Source organism: Loxodonta africana, chromosome 3 (assembly GCF_030014295.1).
Source record: "Loxodonta africana isolate mLoxAfr1 chromosome 3, mLoxAfr1.hap2, whole genome shotgun sequence".
NCBI lineage: Eukaryota > Metazoa > Chordata > Mammalia > Proboscidea > Elephantidae > Loxodonta > Loxodonta africana.
Window position 1 is genome coordinate 161,038,301 of NC_087344.1, and position 21,637 is coordinate 161,059,937.

Consider the following 21,637-nt stretch of genomic DNA (forward strand, 5'->3'; position numbering starts at 1 on the left):
CCACAAGATCAACAGCAAATAAAAGGCAAAGCTTCTTAAATACCTAGCTATAAAATATAAGAGCCAACCAAAGACTTCTTAATAGTTAGGTCACATTCATTCATCCAGTTATTATGCTGGAAACACAGCAGTGAACAAACAAACGAAATTTCCTGCCCTCATTGAGCTTATAATCTGGGTCTGGGAGGAATACAGGGGGAAAGAAACATATACACATTTTAAAAATTAAAAATATATGATAGTGACAAGTGCTATAGAGAAAAATTAAGCAGGGAAGGGAATGAGAATTTGAAGTGGGGGGACAGTGGCTATTTTTAAAAGGGTAATCAGAGAAGACCTCAATAATAAGATGACATTTCAGTAGCGATCCAAAGATAGTGAAGGCAAAAGCCATGTGGTTATATGGGGAAAGAGCTTTCCAGTACAGTAGAACCTGTGGCAGGAGTCTGCTTGAGATTTTCAAGGAAAATCTGAGTGAGAAAGTAGTGTGGATGGGATGAAGTAAGCGAAAACATAGGCAATGATGGAAAAACTTTGGCTTTAATCTGTGTAAAATATGAAGCCATTTGAGGGGTTATGAGCAAAGGAATGACACGATATGACATATTTTAAAAGAAGCAGTATGACTACCGTATAGAAAATAGAGTCTAGAGAGGCAAGGGCAGAAAAGCAAGAAGGCTAGTTAGGAAAGTAGTTTAGACTAAGGTAGCAGGGACAGAGACAGTAAGTAGTTGAGTTCCGGATCTATTCTGAGAGTAGAGCCAACAAGACTTCTGGACAGATTCGAAATGGGTCTAAGAGAAAAGAAGAAGTGAAGGATGTCTTCAAGGATTTTGACTTGTACAACTTGAAGGATGGAGATACCATTTGTGAGACTGAGAAAGAATATAGCAGGATCGTGGTGGTGAGAGGGTAAATTATCTTTTACCATGTTAAATTTTATATGCCTATAGACATCCAAGGAGCCCTGAAGGTACAGTAGTTAAGCACTCATCTTTTAACCAAAAAGTTGGCAGTCTGAATCCACCAGCAGCTCTGCAGGAGAAAGATGTGGCAGTCTGCATCCATAAAGATTACAGCCTTGGAAACCCTATGGGACAGTTCTACTCTGTCCTATAGGGTTGCTGTGAATAGGAATCAACTTGACAGCAACAGGGTTTGTTTTATTGTTTCTTTGCTTAATTAGGTAGACATCCAAGTTGAAATGTTGAGTTAGGCTACTGAATGGCATTTAGGGGAGCAGTCCAAATGGGTATATAAACTTGGGAGTGGCCAGCATATAGATGGGATTTAAAGCCATGAGACTGAATAAAATTGTCAAGAAAGTGAGTGTAGAAGAAAAAAAGGACTGAGTCCTGGAGCAGTCCAACATTTATCACTGTGGGAGCTGAGGAGGAATTAAAAAAGTAGACTCAAAAAAAGCAGCTACTAAGGAGGAAAATCAAGAGACGGTTTGTTTTTGCTGTTACTGTCAAGTCCATTCAGAGTATGATATCCTATAAACCAAGTGGGGAAAAAAAGCATGTCAAGAAAGAGGGAGTGATCACCTAGGCCAAGTGAAAAAAGTGTTTTAAGAGGGAGGAAATGATCTGCTCTGTTAAGTGCAGCTAACAAGTCAAATCAATTTGTCCACTGAAATCAGCAATGGGCAAATTACTGCAGATCAGGCAAACTATGGTACAGTAGAGAGACGGCGTCAAAATCTGACTGTAGTGGGTTCAGGGGTGAACAGGAGGAAAGAAGTGGAGACAGGAGTGTAGACAACTCTCGCAAAAAAAATGTTTTTCTGGAAAGTGGAAACAGGAGAGTAGCTGAAAAGGGTCAGGAAAGCAATTTTTAAAATGCAAGAAATTACAGCATACTCATAAGAAGAAGACAATAATCTGGCAGAGAAGAAAATTTTGATGAAACAAAATTGGTACATTTGGCAGACATGAATAATTTAATTATATAACTAGCACGAAATGTCATGATTTCATTGCCAAACTTTATCCAAAATTTTACTACTTATGTTATAACTGGTCTTTACCTGAAAAAAACACAATTGTTGCTGCAAGCAGAGCATATTCAGTATTAGTAATATTAAGTTCACTCATTTTTCTGTAGAAGTAAAACAATGCAGTAATAAATTCTTCAGTAATACCTGAAAAGATTAATGTAAAAATGTGTTTTCATCAGAATATAGGGCAGAATCAAATATATTGCCATTATCATTTTTTTCTCAAGGCAGTATAAGAAAATGCAGCATTATACCAACCAAATTTTTCCATCCAACATAATTTTCTGTATTCTGTGTAATATTACCAGTGAGAGTTGTAGAAAGATTGTCTTCATTGCAAAATGTTTCCATAGAACAAATAACACTTCTAGCATCAGTCTGATTGTGACAATTCAGTTCATGATCTGAATGATTTGATAATCTCATAGCACCTAGTAACAGGGAAAAATATAAAGTCTGATTTTTTTTTTAATCTTTATACAAATAGTAAGTTCTACCTCTTTCAGAATCCAGCATAACTGATAGATGGGAAACTTTCCCAATGAATGGTAACCATAACTTTCAGTATTGAAACATGAAGCTAGACTACGAAATAATTCATATTTTACAAACAACGACCTATGGAAGACACTCTGAAGATGTGTTTTTCTATGATGCAATAAAGAATTAAAAAACAAACAAAACTGGGGTTTTTTTTTTTTTTTTAATAAAGAATGACTTTCCTTAAAAGAAAAACAAAAGCTAAGCCAATATACTGGAAAACTATAAACAGCTATTATGAAGTACTTATCCCTACACTAGCTTGCAAAATAAAAATATAATTAAAATAGCTCAATGTTACATAATTTGTTGCCAGAGTTAATAGCAACTATTAGAAGCCCTGGGGCCCTGGTGGCTCAGTGGTTAAGAGCTGCACTGCTGACCAAAAAGGCCAGCAGTTCAAATCCACTAGCTGCTCCTTAGAAACCCTATGGGGCAGTTCTCTGCCTTATATGGTCACTATGAATTGGAATCGACTCAATGGCAGTGGGTTTGGTTTTGGCTTATTAGAAGGCTGGAGCCCTGGTGATGCAGTGGTTAAGAGCTTGACTGCTCACCAAAAACGTCAGCCGTTCAAATCCACCAGGTGCTCCTTGGAAACCCTACATGGCAGTTGTACTCTGTCCTACAGTATCACTATGATTTGGAACCCACTTGACTGCACCAGGTTTGGGTTTTTATCAACACTACCCCCCCCCCAAAAAAACCTAACCCATTGCCATCAAGTCAATTCTGACTCAATATTAACACTAAAGTTAAGTTAATTGGCATTTTTACTTTCAGAGGCTGATGAAAGCCATTCTTTCTGATTGTAAAGTTGGGCCGCGTAAAGGAACATCACTTCAGTTTTTGATCCAGTCTGTAATGCAGTCTGATCCTCACTGGTCAAACTTCCAAATCCTATAAGCATAGATCACATAATTGTTTAAAAATAGAACATGAAAAGACAATTTCCAGGTATAGGATTTAACATTCTGAATTATTCACTTACTTATGATCTGAGTCCTAAATGTACCCTTAAAAATAATAGTGATACGTAACTTCAAAAAATTTTTGAATAAAATCATTGATTCTACATGGCAATATTTGCAGCACTTCTGTCAGAACTAGAAATGATATTTTCCTATAAAAAAAAATTTTTTTTTTTTTTATCACAAGACAGGGGCCCTGGTAGTCCAGTGGCTAAGCTTTCAGCTGCTAACCAAAATGTTGGCAGTTCGAATCCACCAGCTGCTCCTTGGAAGCCCTATGCGGCAGTTCTACTCTTGTTCTATAGGGTCACTATGAGTCAGAATCAACTCAACAGCAATGGGTTTGGGTTTTTGTTTGTTTATTGCAAGAGAAGGAGTCCCTGCATGGAACAAACCCTAGAGGTTAAGCATTTAGCCACTAACTGAAATGTTAGGTTGGAGGTTCAAGTCTACCCAGAAGCCTCTTGGAAGAAAGGCCTGGCGATCTACTTCCAAAAGATCACAGCCATTGAAAACCCTGTGAAGTGAAGTTCTACTCTGAATCACATGGGGTTGCCATAATATAGAATAAACTTGGCAGCAACTGCCTTTTTATGGCAAGATAAAATTGAATATTGTTGATGTAGCCTCTAAGAGTTTATGTTTACAGTGAGTTATCTGTACATGTAAATAGAGAACTAAGTTTTGGCAAGAAGTGACTTCATTTTTTTAGTATTGTTTAGAGAATTTTGTTTGTTTTCTGTTTTACCTAAAAAAAAAAAAAAATCCAAAAAAATAAAACTTACAACCAACCACATTGTTTGTCTTAACTCTAAGTCTTTGCTAAAGTCATTTGAATAATATTTTTAAGTATTCTGATTTTGATCTAGCTGATTGATTAAAACCAAAAACCCAGTGCCGTTGAGTTGATTCTGACTCATAGTGACCCTATAGGACAGAGTAGAACTGCCCCATAGAGTTTCCAAGGAGCGCCTGGCAGATTCGAACTGCTGACCCTTTGGTTAGCAGCCGTAGCACTTAACCACTACGCCACCAGGGTTTAGCTGAGTGGTTAAAGCAGATAAAATACTCATGTTTTTTACATTTAGAAGCAGCTGGGAAGGAAAACTATAGGTTTTTGTTTTCCTAAAATGTTCCCTTCCTTAATACAAGAAACTCTTTTAAAAATGAGTTTAAGTATTAACTTACTTTTTATTTTTATTACTATTATTATTACCTGGTAGTCCCTTGGTAAAATCCATTAGCCCCTGTACCTGTAGCACTGCTGCCTCTGAGAGTCGTGAAAAGCTCAGTTCGGGATTTGCATTTTCCTGAAGCTAACCCACAAAAAGAGATAAGATTACTAAGTTTTATTTCAAATAACTGTTGGAATTTTAAACTCTTACGTTTGTGCTCTTATTTTCTAACATAATTAAAGTTATTTCTTGCCAGTAATGAACACATACAAATTTCTCTGCTTCCTCTAAAGGAATTATATATTTTTGATGAGCAGCCACAATATTATTAATGAGCTGATGTTCCTCTTGTGTTAGCTCCATACTGTCCCAAATCTATAAGAAAACATAGGGAAAATACTGTAATGTATTTTTATACTTATTAAACAAAACATAACCATTAAAGAAACAAGAAATTTTATAAGCAGAGTCTTGCCACTTTTCCAGATCTAGTTCTGGATGACACACGCTTGTTGTCTACTCCTTCCACTTCTACTTTGATGTCAGGGTGGAAACTATTCTTCTGCTTAAAGTTCTTTCGAAGTCTCTTTGATTTACATTGGATTTCTGTGAGCAAACCTGTGATATTACAAAATCCGTATAAAAATCTTTGGAAGGGCAAATAATATTATTGGACTTGATGAGAATTATATTGTACATACATATAATCATAGATTTGTCCTTTTACAAAGAACCCTTCTTATTGGGCAACTATGTACGCATCAATTAAATTTACTATATTACTTTCTCCTTTTACTTCCACATTACCTAGTCTAAGTAAAAGTACGTAACCATCCTAGACATAAATTAAGAATTAATTTTGCATCCCCAAGTCTTTAAATTTAGACTTTTTATGCTAAAGACATTTCCACATTAATCTTATCTTGGAAACAACGTAGAGTATCAATTGGGGCAGCAGTTCGGACTACTTAATCTATGGGCTTTTATCCCTGATTTTCATATCATAGGGCCAAGAGAATAGCTTGTGAAAGTTAAAATGAGCCAAGTTCAATTTTTATTCTTTTGAATAAGACATGGCAGTGAATACCCTTTTTATAAAGAGAACACTTTTTATTTGTGGCTTATTGCCTTGACAGATTTTTTGAAACTTGAACTGCCTGCCATCTGTACTTAAACAGCAGAAATTATCATGAATCGCTAACAAAACTAACCCAAGTATAATATTTACCTTTTGTTGTATCTGTCAGTTTTTCACAAAAATTTAAAACATATCTATTATATAAAAAAAATTATAGGTGGGGCCAAGATGGCTGACTTGGTAGAAACTACTGTGGATCCCTCTTGCAACAAAGAAGCAGAAAAACAAGTGAATCGATCACATACATGAGGATCTACGAACCCTGACCATCAAACACTGATCTAAAGAGTTGACGTGAGTGACAGAGGAGCGAAAAGCTGCACCCCGAACCAGCGACTGCTTCTGAAACTGGCGTTCCACTCCACAGCCTTGAGCATTTGCGGTTTCCTGGTGCCGAGTGGCAGGGCTGATTGCAGCTTGCTGAGGCAGGGCAGGCACAGGACACAGCCCTAACCCCTAGCCCCCTGGGGTAACCTCAGTAGAGAATCAGCCAACGAAAGCAGGCTGCACACTGACGCGGCTAACGAGAGAATGAGCAACCATGGGGAAGCAGCAACTGTTTTTGGAGCCTGGAGCCAGCGTCCCAGTCAGAAAACCTCAGCGCCCGGCTTTGGACTGGCTGCAGGGGACCTGAGCACGGCTTCCTAAGACGGCGCAAACACAGGACGCAGCCCTAACCCCCTGAAGTGACCTCGGGGGAAGCCCAGCCAGCACATGAAGAGAGCACAACAACTGGGCTAACAGGAGAAGTCACTGGGAGGCAGCGACTGGTTTTGGGGCCTGGAGTGCGGCGTCCCAGACGGGGAACCTTGGCGCTGGGCTTTCGAACGGGAGTGGAGGAGCTGACCACGGCTTCTGAGACAGCACAAGCATGGGATGCAGGCCTGATCCTAAGGGGTAATCTCGACCCAGCCAGTGCACACAGGCTACACACCCCTTGGGAATCTCAGATAAAACAGTCATCACCAAGCAAGATAAGTAACTTTATCTATATTGCTGGGTCCTACTCTCTCCTATCTATCTGATCCCTCCCCTCCCTGCCCCAGGCAGCTTCATTAACATTGGAATTTCCTGGGCTGGCCAGGGACAAAAAATCCTTCCCTGACTTCCCTAAACTGGAATAAGAATACAGAACCAGCTCCAGCCAAGCATATGAGATCCACAGTCTTTGGCTTTCATCCCTACAGGGAACAAGGTTGCTATTATAATCCAAAGGCAACTCTGAAAGAGATCTGACTGTAATTGTTTTGGGATCACTGGAAAGACAAGTTTTCCAGGTCTGATATCCTTACCTATTGAACAGAGCCCTCACTGATCCACAAAGGGGAACTGAGGGCTGAAACTCGACCCAAACCATCCAGCCACCTGCCAAAGGGATCTGAGGATACTGACACCTACCAATCTTTAGAGGTACAAGCATTGCATGCCCAAGGTACAGCTGCAGAGCCCACCCACCAAAGTGCTTTAGGAATGGAGACACACCTACCTCACCAGCACGTGGGGGGAAGGCTGTCAGCACCCCCCCCCCCCCCGCAGAGTGTGACCCACTGCTGCTACTAGACTCTGGTGCACACAGGTATCACCACTACTCCTCTAAGTTAATAGGTTACAGTCTACACCACACACTTGGTGACCCAAAATCAGGTCACCTAAGCTGATTCTATTTAAGAATAGTGAATGGACTCTTGGGCTTATATATCTGGTAACAGCCCAAACCAGCTGGCAATAGGACATAAGTGATTCAAAGGCTACAATAATCAAGACAGCACATCTAGTAGCCCATCTGGGTATATTGAAAGAAAACTAAACAAGATAAGACTCAGTAAGAAATTATAAAATAAATCATTACAATATCTTATAGATGACTCGGAGACAGCAGTCGATATCAAATCACATAAAGAAGCAGACCATGATTGCTTCTACAAATCCCCAAATTAAAGAATCAAAATCTTTCCCAAATGAAGATACAATCCTGGAATTGCCAGAGGCAGAATATAAAAAACTAATATACAGAATGCTTCAAGACATTAGGGATACCCTCAAAAATGAAATAAGGCAATCTACACAAAAAGCCAAGGAACACACTGATAAAGCTGTTGAAGAAATCAAAAAGATAATTCAAGAACATAGTGGAAAAATTAATAAGCTGCAAGAATCCATAGAGAGACAGCATTCAGAAATCCAAAAGATTAACAGTAAAATTACGGAGTTAGACAACCCAATAGGAAGTCAGAGGAGCACAATCGAGGAATTGGAATGCAGAGTGGGGGTGTTGGAGGATAAGGCAATTGATACCAGTATAGTTGAAGAAAAATCAGATAAAAGAATTTTAAAAAATGAAGAAACCCTAAGAATCATGTGGGACTCTATCAAGAAGAATAACTTGCATGTGATTGGAGTTCCAGAACAGGAAGGGATAACAGAAAATATAGAGAGAACAGTTGAAGACCTGTTGACAGAAAACTTCCCTGGCATCATGAAAGATGAAAGGATATCTATCCAAGATGCTCATCAAACCCCATACAAGACTGATCCAAAACGAAAATCACCAAGGAATATTATCATCAAACTTGCCAAAACCAAAGATAAAGAGAAAATTTTAAAAGCAGCCAGGGATAAAAGAAAGGTCTCCTACAAAGGAAAATCAATAAGTATAAGTTCAGACTACTCAGCAGAAACCATGCAGTCAAGAAGACAATGGGATGACATATAGAGAGTACTGAAGGAAAAAAACTACCAGCCAAGGACCATATATCCAGCAAAACTCTCTCTCAAATTTGAAGGTGAAATTGAAATATTTACAGACAACACAAGTTTAGAGAATTTGCAAAAACCAAACTAAAGCTACAAGAATTACTAAAGGAAATTGGTCAGAAAATCAATAATATCAGATACCAACACAACACAAGGTCACAGAGCAGAACATCCTGATATCAACTCAAATAGGGAACTCACAAAAACAAAATAAGATTAATTTTAAAAAGAAAAAAAATGCTGAAAACAGGCAATCATTGAAGTCACTAGGTAAAAGATCACAATAATCAAAAACAGGGACTAAATACAGGAGGCATAGATTTTCCATACGGAGAGGAAAACAAGGCAATACAGGTTTTTACTTAGAAAAATAGGGGTAAATATTAAGGTAACCATAAAGAGGTCTAACAATTCCAAAATTCAAAATAAAAACCAAGAAAAACATAATGACTCAGCAAACATAAATTCGACTACTATGAAAATGAGGAACATACAATTTATAAAGAAAAACTTCTCAGCACAAAAAAGTAAGTGGAAAAATGAAATTCTCAACAACACACACAAAAAGACATCAAAATGACAGCACTAAACTCATACTTATCTATAATTACACTGAATGTAAATGGACTAAATGCACCAATAAAGAGACAGAGAGTCTCAGACTGGATAAAGAAACACGATCCGTCTATATGCTGCCTACAAGAGACATGCCTTAGACTTAGAGACACAAACAAACTAAAAATCAAAGGATGTAAAAAAAAATATATCAAGCAAACAAAAAAGAGCAGGAGTGGCAATATTAATTTCTGACAAAATAGACTTTAAAGTTAAATCCACCACAAAGGATAAAGAAGGACACTACATAATGATTAAAGGGACAATTGACCAGGAAGATATAACCATATTAAATATTTATGCACCCAATGACAGGGCTGCAAGGTACGTAAAACAAACTTCAACAGAATTGAAAAGTGAGATAGACACCTCCACAATTATAGTAGGAGACTTCAACACACCACTTTCGGAGGACAAGACTTCCAGTAAGAAGCTCAATAGAGACACGGAAGATCTAATTGCTACAATCAACAAACTTGACTTCCTAGACTTATACAGAACACTCCACCCAACAGCTGCAAAGTATGCTTTTTCTCCTAGTGCACATGGAACATTCTCTATAATAGATCACATACTAGGTCATAAAACAAACGTTTGCAGAATACAAAACATTGAAATATTACAAAGGGTCTTCTCAGACCACAAGGCCACAAAAGTAGAAATCAATAACAGAAAAATCAGGGAAAAGAAATCAAATACTTGGAAACTGAACAATACCCTGCTCAAAAAAGACTGGGTTATAGAAGACATTAAGAAGGGAATAAAGAAATTTATAGATTGCAAAGAGAATGAAAACACTTCCTATCAAAACCTCGGGGACACAGCAAAAGCAGTGCTCAGAGGTCAATTTATATCAATAAATGTACACATACATAAAGAAAAAAGAGCCAAAATCAGGGAACTGTCCCTACAACTTGAACAAAGAGGAAGCGAGCAACAAAAGAATCCATCAGGCACCAGAAGAAAACAAATAATAAAAAATAGAGCTGAACTAAATGAATTACAGAACAGAAAAACAATTGAAAGAATTAACAAAGCCAAAAGCTCGTTCTCTGAAAAAATTAACCAAATTTATATACCATTGGCCAGACTGACTACAGAAACACAGGAAAGGAAACAAATAACCCGAATAAGAAATGAGATGGACCATATCCCAACAGACCCAACTGAAATTAAAAGAATCATATCAGATTATTATGGAAAATTGTACTCTAACAAATTTGCAAACCTAGAAGAAATGGATAAATTCCTGGAAAAACACTACCTACCTAAACTAACACAATCAGAAGTAGAACAACTAAATACACCCATAACAAAAAACAGATTGAAAAGGTAATCAAAAAACTCCCAACAAAAAAAAAGCCCTGCCAGGACGGCTTCACTGCAGAGTTCTACCAAACATTCAGAGAAGAGTTAACACCACTACTACTAAAGGTATTTCAAAGCATAGAAAATGATGGAATAATACCTAACTCATTCTACGAATCCACCATATCCCTGATACCAAAACCAGGTAAAGACACCACAAAAAAAGAAAATTACGGACCTATATCCCTCATGAACATAGATGCAAAAATCCTCAACAAAATTCTAGCCAATAGAATTCAACAACATATCAAAAAAAAATAATCCACCACGACCAAGTGGGATTTATACCAGGTATGCAAGGTTGGTTCAATATTAGAAAAACCATTAATGTAATCCACCATATAAATAAAACAAAAGACAAAAACCACATGATCTTATCAACTGATGTGGAAAAGGCATTTGACAAAGTCCAACACCCATTCATGATAAAAACTCTCAGCAAAATAGAAATTGAAGGAAAATTCCTCAACATAATAAAGGGCATCTATACAAAGCCAACAGCCAACATCATTCTAAATGGAGAGAGCCTGAAAGCATTTCCCTTGAGAATGGGAACCAGACAAGGATGCCCTTTATCACCGCTCTTATTCAACATCGTGCTTGAGGTCCTAGCCAGAGCAATTAGGCTGACCAAAGAAATAAAGGGCATCTGGATTGGCAAGGAAGAAGTAAAATTATCTCTATTTGCTGATGACATGATCTTATACACAGAAAAACCTATGGAATCCTCCAGAAAACTACTGAAACTAATAGAAGAGTTCAGCAGAGTTTCAGTTTACAAGATAAGCATACAAAAATCACTTGGATTCCTCTACAGCAACAAAAAGAACATCAAAGAGGAAATCACCAAATCAATACCATTCACAGTAGCCCCCAAGAAGATAAAATACTTAGGAATAAATCTTACCAAAGATGTAAAAGACCTGTACAAAGAAAACTACAAAGTACTACTGCAAGAAACTAAAAGGGACCTACATAAGTGGAAAAACATACCTTGCTCATGGATAGGAAGACTTAACATAGTAAAAATGTCTATTCTACCAAAAGCCATCTATACATACAATGCGTTTCCAATCCAAATTCCAATGACATTTTTTAAAGTGATGGAGAAACAAATCACCAACTTCATATGGAAGGGAAAGAAGCCCCGGATAAGTAAAGCATTACTGAAAAAGAAGAAGAAAGTGGGAGGCCTAACTCTACCTGATTTTAGAACATATTACACAGCCACAGTAGTCAAAACAGCCTGGTATTGGTACAACAGGCACACAGACCAATGGAACAGAATTGAGAACCCAGATATAAATCCATCCACATATGAGCAGCTGATATTTGACAAAGGCCCAGTGTCAGTTAATTGGGGAAAAGATAGTCTTTTTAACAAATGGTACTGGCAACACTGGATATCCATTTGCCAAAAAATGAAACAGGACCCATACCTCACACCATGCACAAAAACTAACTCCAAGTGGGTCAAAGACCTAAACATAAAGACTAAAACGATAAAGCTTATCATGGAAGAAAAAATAGGGACAACGTTAGGAGCCCTAATACAAGGCATAAACAGAACACAAAGCGTTACTAAAAATGACAAAGAGAAACCAGATAACTGGGAGCTCCTAAAAATCAAACACCTATGCTCATCTAAAGACTTCACCAAAAGAGTAAAAAGACCACCGACAGATTGGGAAAAAATTTCAGCTATGACATCTCTGACCAGCGCCTGATCTCTAAAATCTATATGATTCTGTTAAAACTCAACCACAAAAAGACAAACAACCCAATCAGGAAGTGGGCAAAGGATATGAACACACACTTCACTAAAGAAGATATTCAGGCAGCTAACAGATACATGAGAAAATGCTCTCGATCATTAGCCATTAGAGAAATGCAAATTAACACTACGATGAGATTGCATCTCACTCCAACAAGGCTGGCATTAATCCAAAAAACACAAAATAATAGATGCTGGAGAGGCTGTGGAGAGATTGGAACTATTATACACTGTTGGTGGGAATGTAAAATGGTACAACCACTTTGGAAATCTATCTGGCGTTTTCTTAAAAAGTTAGAAATAAAACTACCATACAACCCAGAAATCCCACTCCTCGGAATACACCCTAGAGAAATAAGAGCCTTTACGCGAACAGATATATGCACACCCATGTTTTATGTTTATTGCAGCTCTGTTTACAATAGCAAAAAGCTGGAAGCAACCAAGGTGTCCATCAATAGATAAATGGTTAAATAAATTGTGGTATATTCACGCAATGGAATACTATGCATTGATAAAGAACAGTGATGAAGCTGTGAAACATTTCATAACATGGAGGAACCTGAAAGGCATTATGCTGAGTGAAATTAGTCAGATAAATAAAGGACATATATTGTATAAAGACCACTATTATAAGATCTTGAGAAATAGTTTAAACTGAGAAGAACACATTCTTTTGTGGTTACGAGAGTGGGGAGTGTAGGAGAGGGTTATTTACTGAATAGATAGTAGATAAGAACTACTTTAGGTGAAGGGAAGGACAACACTCAATACAAGGAATGTCAGCTCAACTGGACTGGACCAAAAGCAAAGAAGTTTCCTGAATAAACTGAATGCTTCGAAGGTCAGTGGACCAAGGGCGGGGGTTTGGGGACTATGCCTTCAGGAGACATCTAAGTCAATTGGCAAAATAAATTCTATTAAGAAAACATTCTGCATCCCACTTTGAAGTGTGGCGTCTGGGGTCTTAAATGCTAACAAGCGGCCATCTAAGATGCATCAATTGGTCTCAACCCACCTGGATCAAAGGAGAATGAAGAACACCAAGACCACAAGATAATTATGAGCCCAAGAGACCGAAAGGGCCACATGAACTAGAGACTTACATCATCCTGAGACCAGAAGAACTAGATGGTGCCCGGCCACAACCGATGATGGCCCTGACAGGGAACACAACAGAGAACCCCTGAGGGAGCAGGAGAACAGTGGGATGCAGATTCCAAATTCTCACAAAATGTCCAGGCTTAATGGTCTGACTGAGACTAGAAGAATCCCAGCAGTCATGGTCCCCAAACCTTTTGTTGGCCCAGGACAGAAACCATTCCAGAAGACAACTCATCAGACATGGAAGGGGCTGGACAATGGGTTGGAGACAGATGCTGATGAGGAGTGAGCTTCTTGTATCAGGTGGACACTTGAGACTGTGTTGGTATCTCCTGTCTAGAGAGGAGATGGGAGGGTAGAAAGGGTTAGAAACTGGTAAAACGGTCATGAAAGGAAAGACTGGAAGAAGGGAGCGGGCTGATTCATTAGGGGGAGAGTAAATGGGAGTATGTAGTAAGGTGCATATAAGTTTATATGTGAGAGACTGACTTGATTTGTAAACTTTCACTTAAAGTACAATAAAAATTATTTTTAAAAAATATTATATTTTTATAAAAAATATATTGTTTAGCTAAGGCTAAAACAAATAGCCTTAATCCTTTCCTAAATAATTGTTTTTGAGGGGAACAAGAATCCATAAAAATGATATGAAGCAATTTAAAAAGAAAATCTAGTAAATACTAAAATAATTGAACTTGGCACATAAATGCTATGAAGAAAAGGAGTCATTAGAGTCAGATGGAATTGTGGGAAGGCTTTTTAAAGAGATTTTATTTAGTTCTGAGAAAGAGGGGAATGGCAGAGAGGTGAGAATAAACAAGTCATGGAAGAGAGGAAAATAAATTGATAAAATTGATTTGAAATGTTGGTAAAGAACTTCAACCACAGAGCTACTTCAAATTAATAATAACTTGTTTGGCGAAAGTAAATTAAAGACTCCCTTAAAGAAAGGAACTGTGTCATATTGGAGTCCATGATGTGTGAGGAAAGGGCATGTTTTAGATGCATTCAGGGCAAAAAAGAATGAAAACCCACTGCTTGATAGATAGTATAATATTGATGATGACTTAAAGAAAACAGAAGTCATCTTCCTTTTGGCGCTACAAAAGATAAACTGGTTGTCTAAATGGGTGAATAAATTGTTGAAGAACAAGTGTTCCTAATTAGTTTATATCTCTTCACCCGGAAAAAAAAAAAATTCTAAGGAATTGAACAATTATAGCCTGATATTTGGGGGGTGGTGGATAATAAGTATGGGGCAGTTCTACTCTGTCCTATAGGGTCACTGTAAATTGGAATCGACTTGACGGCACTGTGTTAGATAATAAGAGAAATTGCAATAAATCAGAAAACATTATAATGATTTTCAAAAAGAAGCGGAGAGATAAATTTTACAAAAATCTACACACTTGAAAATTCTGTTTATGAGAACCCAAAAGGAGAAGCAATGATCAGTAAAGTCCAGTATAGATTAATTAGAACAAATGACGCAAGCTTAACTTTGGTTCTTTCTTTGACAGAATTCTTAGAATGACAGGTCAAGAAAATAATTTAGACAAAATATATACGGAATTCAACATGTCATTTAACAAGGTCTTTTAATGTATGTTCATAGTCAAATGGAGATGTAGGTTGAATTCAAGATTGTTGGTATAAAGTATCAATTAGTTGAGCAACCAAACTCAAAGGAAGTTGATTAACGGGTAAATGTCAATCTGCTGGAAGATTCTTAATAGTAAGTCACAGAGTTCCATCCTCCACCTAATTCTATGAAATATTTTAATCCACAATCTGGATCAAATTTGTTAATGGTGAACAGCTTAGAAAAATAGCCCAAACATTTAGGAAGAGGTATTGATATCTTTAACCTGCAAGATCAGCCCTACAATATTGTTGAGACAATCTTAGATAACATGAAGGGGACATTGTTACACACATTGTATTTCTGAATGCAATATGCTATAATGGTCAAGAAAGCAGACACTAGAGCTGGTCAGTATGCCTGGATTTGAATTGTGGTTCTACCATTTAGTTAGCTATGTGACTCTACATGGCTTGATTTCCTCAACCATAAAATGGTATAATAATAGTACCTATTTCATAGTGCTGTGGTAAGAATTAAATAATTTGTAAGATGCTCAGTTTTATTTTTATTATTTTTATTGGCTTTCTCTTCAGCTGTCCAGTGGCAGTGGAACCTTTTCTTGAGCCCTAACCTGTTTGACTTCTTGTTATTGGTAGTTGCCATTGAGTTGATTCCAACTCATGGCAACCCCACATGTACAGAGTAAAATTACTTCAAAGGGTTTTCAAGGCTGTGACCTTTCAGAAGCAGATCACCAGGCTTTATTTCCCAGGCACCTCTGGGTGGATGCAAACCCCTAACCTTTCTGCTAGTAGTAGAGTGTTTAATCATTTGTGCCACCAGGGGCTACTTATTTAACTAAGGACCTAAAAACATGTTTCCATCTCACCAGCCGATCCCCCCTCGGGAATCATAAAACTCTAACTATGTGCAGATTGCCTGACTGAGACTCCTGTGTTTTGTGCAGGTAGAAATGTACTATGTATTTACTACTTTAACCATTTCAATTGCATCATTATTGGGTGAAACCAGGTAACATAAAAAGCCAAGGCAAGAAGAATTTTCCTAATGAAAACTCCTTTTACCTAGTGTATGAAATTTGGGCGCCCATGCATTCAAATATGGTGTGACAAACTTAGATAAAAAGAGAAAGAGGCACAGAGAACAAGGGAAAAGGAATGAGAAACACCTGGATGCACTGAATAACATTTAAATGTTTATTTGTTGAACTCAAGAAAGGCCTGTGTCCAAGTACCATGATAGCTATGTTCATCAATTCTCTTTTTTCAACCTTGGAATAATTCCTTCAATTTTAAAACATTTAACAACCAGCGGATGAAAGAGAAGGAGGGCAGATTTCATTCATGGACTTCCTCGAAAGAATAAACACGGATTCTCTTTCCAAAAGATTTTGAAGCATAAGTTAAAAGACAAAATTTATCAGGTACAAAATAAAGGATTCAGGCTGGTTGGACCAAACCATTGCCTGAGAGTCAATCTGGACTCATAGTGACCTATAACTACCCCATAGGGTTTCCAAGGCTGTAAATCTTCACAGAAGTGCTAAACCGCTGTGCCACCAAGGCTCCTTGCTGAACGGACAGGATAGCCTTAAGGTCTATTCCAAACCTGGAATTTTAAATAATAGGAATCCATTTTGTAAAGAACTTTGAAGAGTTTGGATTTTAGTATAATATAAATGGAATATTGCATTGCTGTTTATCGAACAAGTGTGAAACTTGATAAAAATTAAGGAAAATTATTATTATAGTAGTTGAAGACAGATTGAATTAAAAAGAGAGAATGGAGAAATTGCCAGAAAACTAATAACCCAAAAACCAAACCCATTGCCGTCGAGTCAATTCCAACTTGTAGCAACCCTATAGGACAGAGTAGAGCTGTCCCACAGAGTTTCCAAGGAGCACCTGGTGGATTTGAACTGCCGACCTTTTGGTTAGCAGTTGTAGCACTTATTAGAAAACTAATAGAACAGTAAAAGTGCAAAATAGTGTCTGCACAAGCTAGATTAAACGTGAATAGAAACCATGAACAGTAGTACTCTATAAAGAAAAGTATGTTTTAAAATCACTTTGAGATCTGGGAACAGGAGAAATTGACCAAAATCTTAGTACTATTGTGAGAATTAAATGGCATCATAGAAATTAAGTAAAAAACTTGAGTCAAAAAGCTTAGGCACCCTCTTGCCTGTTGAGTTGAATTTTGACACCTGTGTGTTAACTATTAGCCAATATACCTCTAGGCATCCTACAGGCTTCTAAAGACACACGGCTGAAGAAAGGTAACTATTATTTTAAAATTCTGTTCTTTCCAGATGCATTATATAACTTTAGGTTAAGTAACATGAGGAAACCATAAGGATTTCCAACTAGGAAGAACTATTAGCAAAAGTAGAGCAATATAGCATAGAGCCGGGTTTATCAAAACAATTACCTAGGCTGGCAGTTGGCCATCCTAATTTAGCAGTTGGTAGAGAATTAGCTTAAATTCAAACAAATACATAAATGTTCAAAACGACAACTTGAAGAATGTACTGAGTAATCAGTAAAGTAAAAACAATTTAAACTTTCCTAAAAAAAAAATAAATAATGGCACTTACATTCTGCCAACATTCCTACTGCTTTACACTTTTTCAGTCTGCACGCTTGACATTTTCTGCGCATATACATGTCCATTTCACAGTGACCACCATTCTTGCAACTATACACTGCATTTTTGGTGATGCTACGCCGAAAAAAACCTAATAAAACAATTTTTTTTTTTAATTTACCCTTAGGTATTTTTGGTTATATGTTGTTTTATTAGCATATACCTTCATTGTAGAGTTATACAATCAAGTTAACTAAATAAAATGTTCTTTTCCCTCAGTAAGGAGATTTGCTTTAATATACATTTATCTGGACTTTTTTTTAAACCTTTCCAGGTTGATATATTCTATTTCAAGGTTGTTCTTTTCAGTAATCACATCTGAAAATTAATCTAATAGCTCCATTGCATTAAGACTCTCTTTTACTGTGGTTATAAAACATCATCTAAAAGCATTTTTAAAACGATGTTCTACAGAACATCAAGATTCCATAAAACATCTCTCCCTTGAAAGAATATGTAGTCACATAAAATAAGCCCACAAGAAAAACTTTCTCTTTTCTCCTCACATTTCCGCCTTAACTCATAGAGGATGGATGAAATATTCTTCTAAATATATCCCTCTGTCCATTTCCCTTTTTTTAGCACTTCCCCAGAGTTGCTAATTTATTTGGTCTGAGACATTGAATGGGCAATGGTGTGCGTGTGTGTGTGTGTGTTTGTGTAAGGGATTCTAAACTGTCTTTTATTTACTTCCTAAATCCATGCATTGATGTTCCTTTTCCCATTTTCTCTTTCACTTCTTGTTCCTGTGCCATAATCCCTGCCATCTTCCTCTTCTTCCATTCTAGGGAGTAAAGTTGTTAAGCTTAGTCAATGCCCCTTTTAGAATCCTGCCATATCCTCCTCTTCTGTTGACACACTTAAGAGTGGGAGTTTCATGATTTAGACTCAACAAAGGGAGTAAAAAGCTCAGCTTAGGTTTCCAGAACTATGCCTCAGTCGTCAAGTTTGTTTTAACAGAAAGGCCCTGCATTGCGAGAGTAATCAAACACTTGCCCACTTATTCTACTTGCAAAACTGGTACCTGTAATTCATGCATTTACATCGACTACATGAAAAGATACAATAGTCAAAATTCAGATCATTTTTTAAAAAATCATTTTCTATTCCAACATCAGATTCACCTATGAGCACGGCAAACTTCTACTATATAAATATTGAATTTTATATCTAAATGTTAAGTTGAATTGAATGATATTGAATTAAATTTGATAATATTTAACATAACTGTTGAATTTTATATTCAAAAGTTAAGTTGAATTATATTTAAATGTTAAGTTAAAGGAAATCGAATATCAACTTTATTACATTATATTTTCATGTCTTTGATCCCACAGACTGGCCACCTTTGAACACATGGCTGGCTCTCTTTGATTTTACTTTTTCACACTTTAAAAAGTAAGAGCACTCTCACATGTCTAAAATTTTGTGACTCTTCAGTGAGCACTAATACATATTACAATTTCATTTTAACTTTCTTCTTACCTTTGCAACCCTCACAAGTAAGTGCATTATAATGATATCCTGATGCTTTATCACCACAAACTGCACAGAGTTCTTCCTGTCCCTTAATTCTCATGGAAGAATAAATTGGTCTGAATCTTTTTATTCCAGAATATCCATCTTCAGCATGGTGGGTAATCACATGGGTGGGCTTATTTAATTCACAGGAACCAAGTCCATACTGTCCACCACTGTACTGTGGATCCACACTATAAGTGTTGAAATGACCTTGGAAAAATTGGGACTGCAAAGCTGGAGGAAACTGGGCAGTAGAATGCTGGCAATAAGGTGATTCTTGAACATCAGAGTCCTGCAGCTGATAATTGATATGTTCTGGCAAAATATCTAGTTTTTTTAAACATAAAAAAGAACAAACAGTAAAAATTCAAAACTTCATAATCATTTTCAAATTTCAAAGTGTTCTGTGCTCAACACAGAGAGTCAGTTCAACATGTCTGCTACATCCCAGGGTCTTGCTGTCCAGGGTGATGGGCAGACAATGAACTAAATTGCAGTGCATCGTAAGTGTACCATCCCAGAGATTTGCAGAGGTTGCCTGGGAGCTGGGAGAAAGAGCAACAATAGTTGCTAATGGTTTACCTACCAATCCAATCTCCCACCTTAAGTAGGAATGAATATTTCCCAGAGGTTGGAGTGAAGACAGTTTCCCCCATCTTCTGCATTTCCCTTCCTGTGGCCACACTGTTTTCAGTACACTCAAGTCAGAAAAAAAGATGAATTAATAAATTAGCCCACCCCCCAAAAAAGAAAAACCAGACTAAAATACACTTTTACCTCAGTTATCTGGTTATTTAAAGGAAAAAAAAAAGTTTTTGTTTGAGCTCCCCATTTAATATACCTTAACACCTTCCTTTGCAGTTTATAAACCTGATTTAAATTATCAGTTTCTTTGTTATTTTGTTGTCGAGTGATTCTAACTAGCAATTATCTGGGGATAAATTCACCTACTTCACAGGGTTATTATAAGGATGAAATGGAATAAGATATGTAAAAGCACATATGAATTACAAAATGCAATATAACATGCTGCATTATTTTTATAATCAACTCCCAAACACCAACTTATTTCCTGCTTTTAAGAGAATTACTGAATCTAGGTCAGGACAATTAATCCTAAGGACCCAAGAATACATAGTTTCTCTATATCTATAACTAGTAATATTTGTACTTTTTCTGGTGCTGAATTACCAGGTGATTAGACTTACTCCTGCCCTCAAAATCCACAACCAAGGTTAGTAAAGAGCACACTTTTTATTAAAAATTCACATAAATCATATGCAATCTTATAACATCTGGCGCAATGCTGAGTGTTGAATATCAAATGACAGCCTGATATCAGAAGAAAGGCTGTTAGTAAAGACAATGTAACTAATTCTGTTTTAAAAGAAGAGAGCCCTTTTTTGGATGAGAGTTAAAAGCCCCTTTTTCACCCTTCTAAAAAAAATTTTTTTTTTTTTTTTTAGAGTATTGGCTGGTGTTCCACTGGCATGGAAACCAGAGTTCAAATTTAAAAGAAAACTAATGTTACAGGTTAAATTTATATTATAGCCTGGGTCTTTTCATGGTTTTCTGCATTGTTTTCTACTTCTTTCCCATTTACAGGAATCTTACATTTAGGTTAAAATATTCAAGTATATTTCATAACTTCAGTGAATTACATTTGCTAAACTGCATAAGAATTATCTTCTGCTAACCCCTAAAAATAACTTCTGATTTGCATGCTATTCAAAAAAAACTGAATACGATTTTTAGACTATTGTGCTTTTCCTTCTTTACAATTGATTCTGGCTTACAATATTTAAATATTGCTCAGTTTTTTTAATTAATTATATCCTCCGGTAAGGAACAATTTAGAGCTTTTGATTCACTGTTACTTTCTTTTTTTAAAATCTCTGTAGCTAACTATAATTCCCTCCCCTCCCCAAAAAAAAATAACAAAAAAGTTTTATTGTCTATTTACGGTAGTTTTTTGTTATATACCATAGTACTGCGGTGATTCAGCAAGACAGTACTCATCAGAAGCAGTGAGACAAGAGTCTGCCATTCTCTGACCCAATTCTCACTGCTTTATTCACGTCAGGAATGTTGGACTCTTCAGAATAAGACCTGAAGGAAACATAAGATTTATAGACTCTTTGAAAGTCTGATTATCGGATCAATATGACTTCATAAAAATGTACTGATGCTTTTCAAAAATAAACAATTTAGCAGAATTTATACATGAAACTCTTATATACACACTTTAATTGGAAAAATATTCATTGTTCGTTACTCTAAACACCAAATTATTTAATTCTGCCAATTTCCTCATTGCTCAGGTCTTTACAAATAGCTTAATAGATATTGGTAATAACTATATGGCCCTTGAAAGTGTCTTGCTTTGTAGATAGGTTTCACCATACACTACTTTCGCCACTTACACA

The 21,637-nt window shown here is 36.7% G+C and overlaps 1 protein-coding gene across 1 annotated transcript; it reads right to left on the reverse strand.

The window, feature by feature from the left end:
• Positions 1-100: 100 nt before the first annotated feature.
• On the reverse strand, positions 101-21,433 carry LOC100677637 (bile acid receptor-like). The gene is made up of 9 exons (XM_010589682.3): positions 21,195-21,433; positions 19,176-19,538; positions 17,641-17,781; positions 5,161-5,303; positions 4,956-5,060; positions 4,727-4,826; positions 3,317-3,439; positions 2,030-2,143; positions 101-180 (listed from the first exon to the last, which is right to left on the reverse strand). The coding sequence occupies exons 1-9, from the start codon at positions 21,256-21,258 to the stop codon at positions 101-103; spliced, it is 1,233 nt and encodes a 410-aa protein (XP_010587984.1). The 5' UTR covers positions 21,259-21,433.
• Positions 21,434-21,637: the final 204 nt, after the last annotated feature.

Excerpts from the sequence above, each read along its gene's own strand:
- LOC100677637 (XM_010589682.3), bottom strand. The coding sequence starts at position 21,258 with ATGGCAGACTCTTGTCTCACTGCTTCTGATGAGTACTGTCTTGCTGAA. Across the intron at positions 19,539-21,194 it reads TGAATCACCGCAGTACTATG|ATATTTTGCCAGAACATATC; the intron begins GTATATAACAAA and ends TAAAAAAACTAG. Across the intron at positions 181-2,029 it reads AACAATTGTGTTTTTTTCAG|ACCCAGATTATAAGCTCAAT; the intron begins GTAAAGACCAGT and ends TATTCCTCCCAG.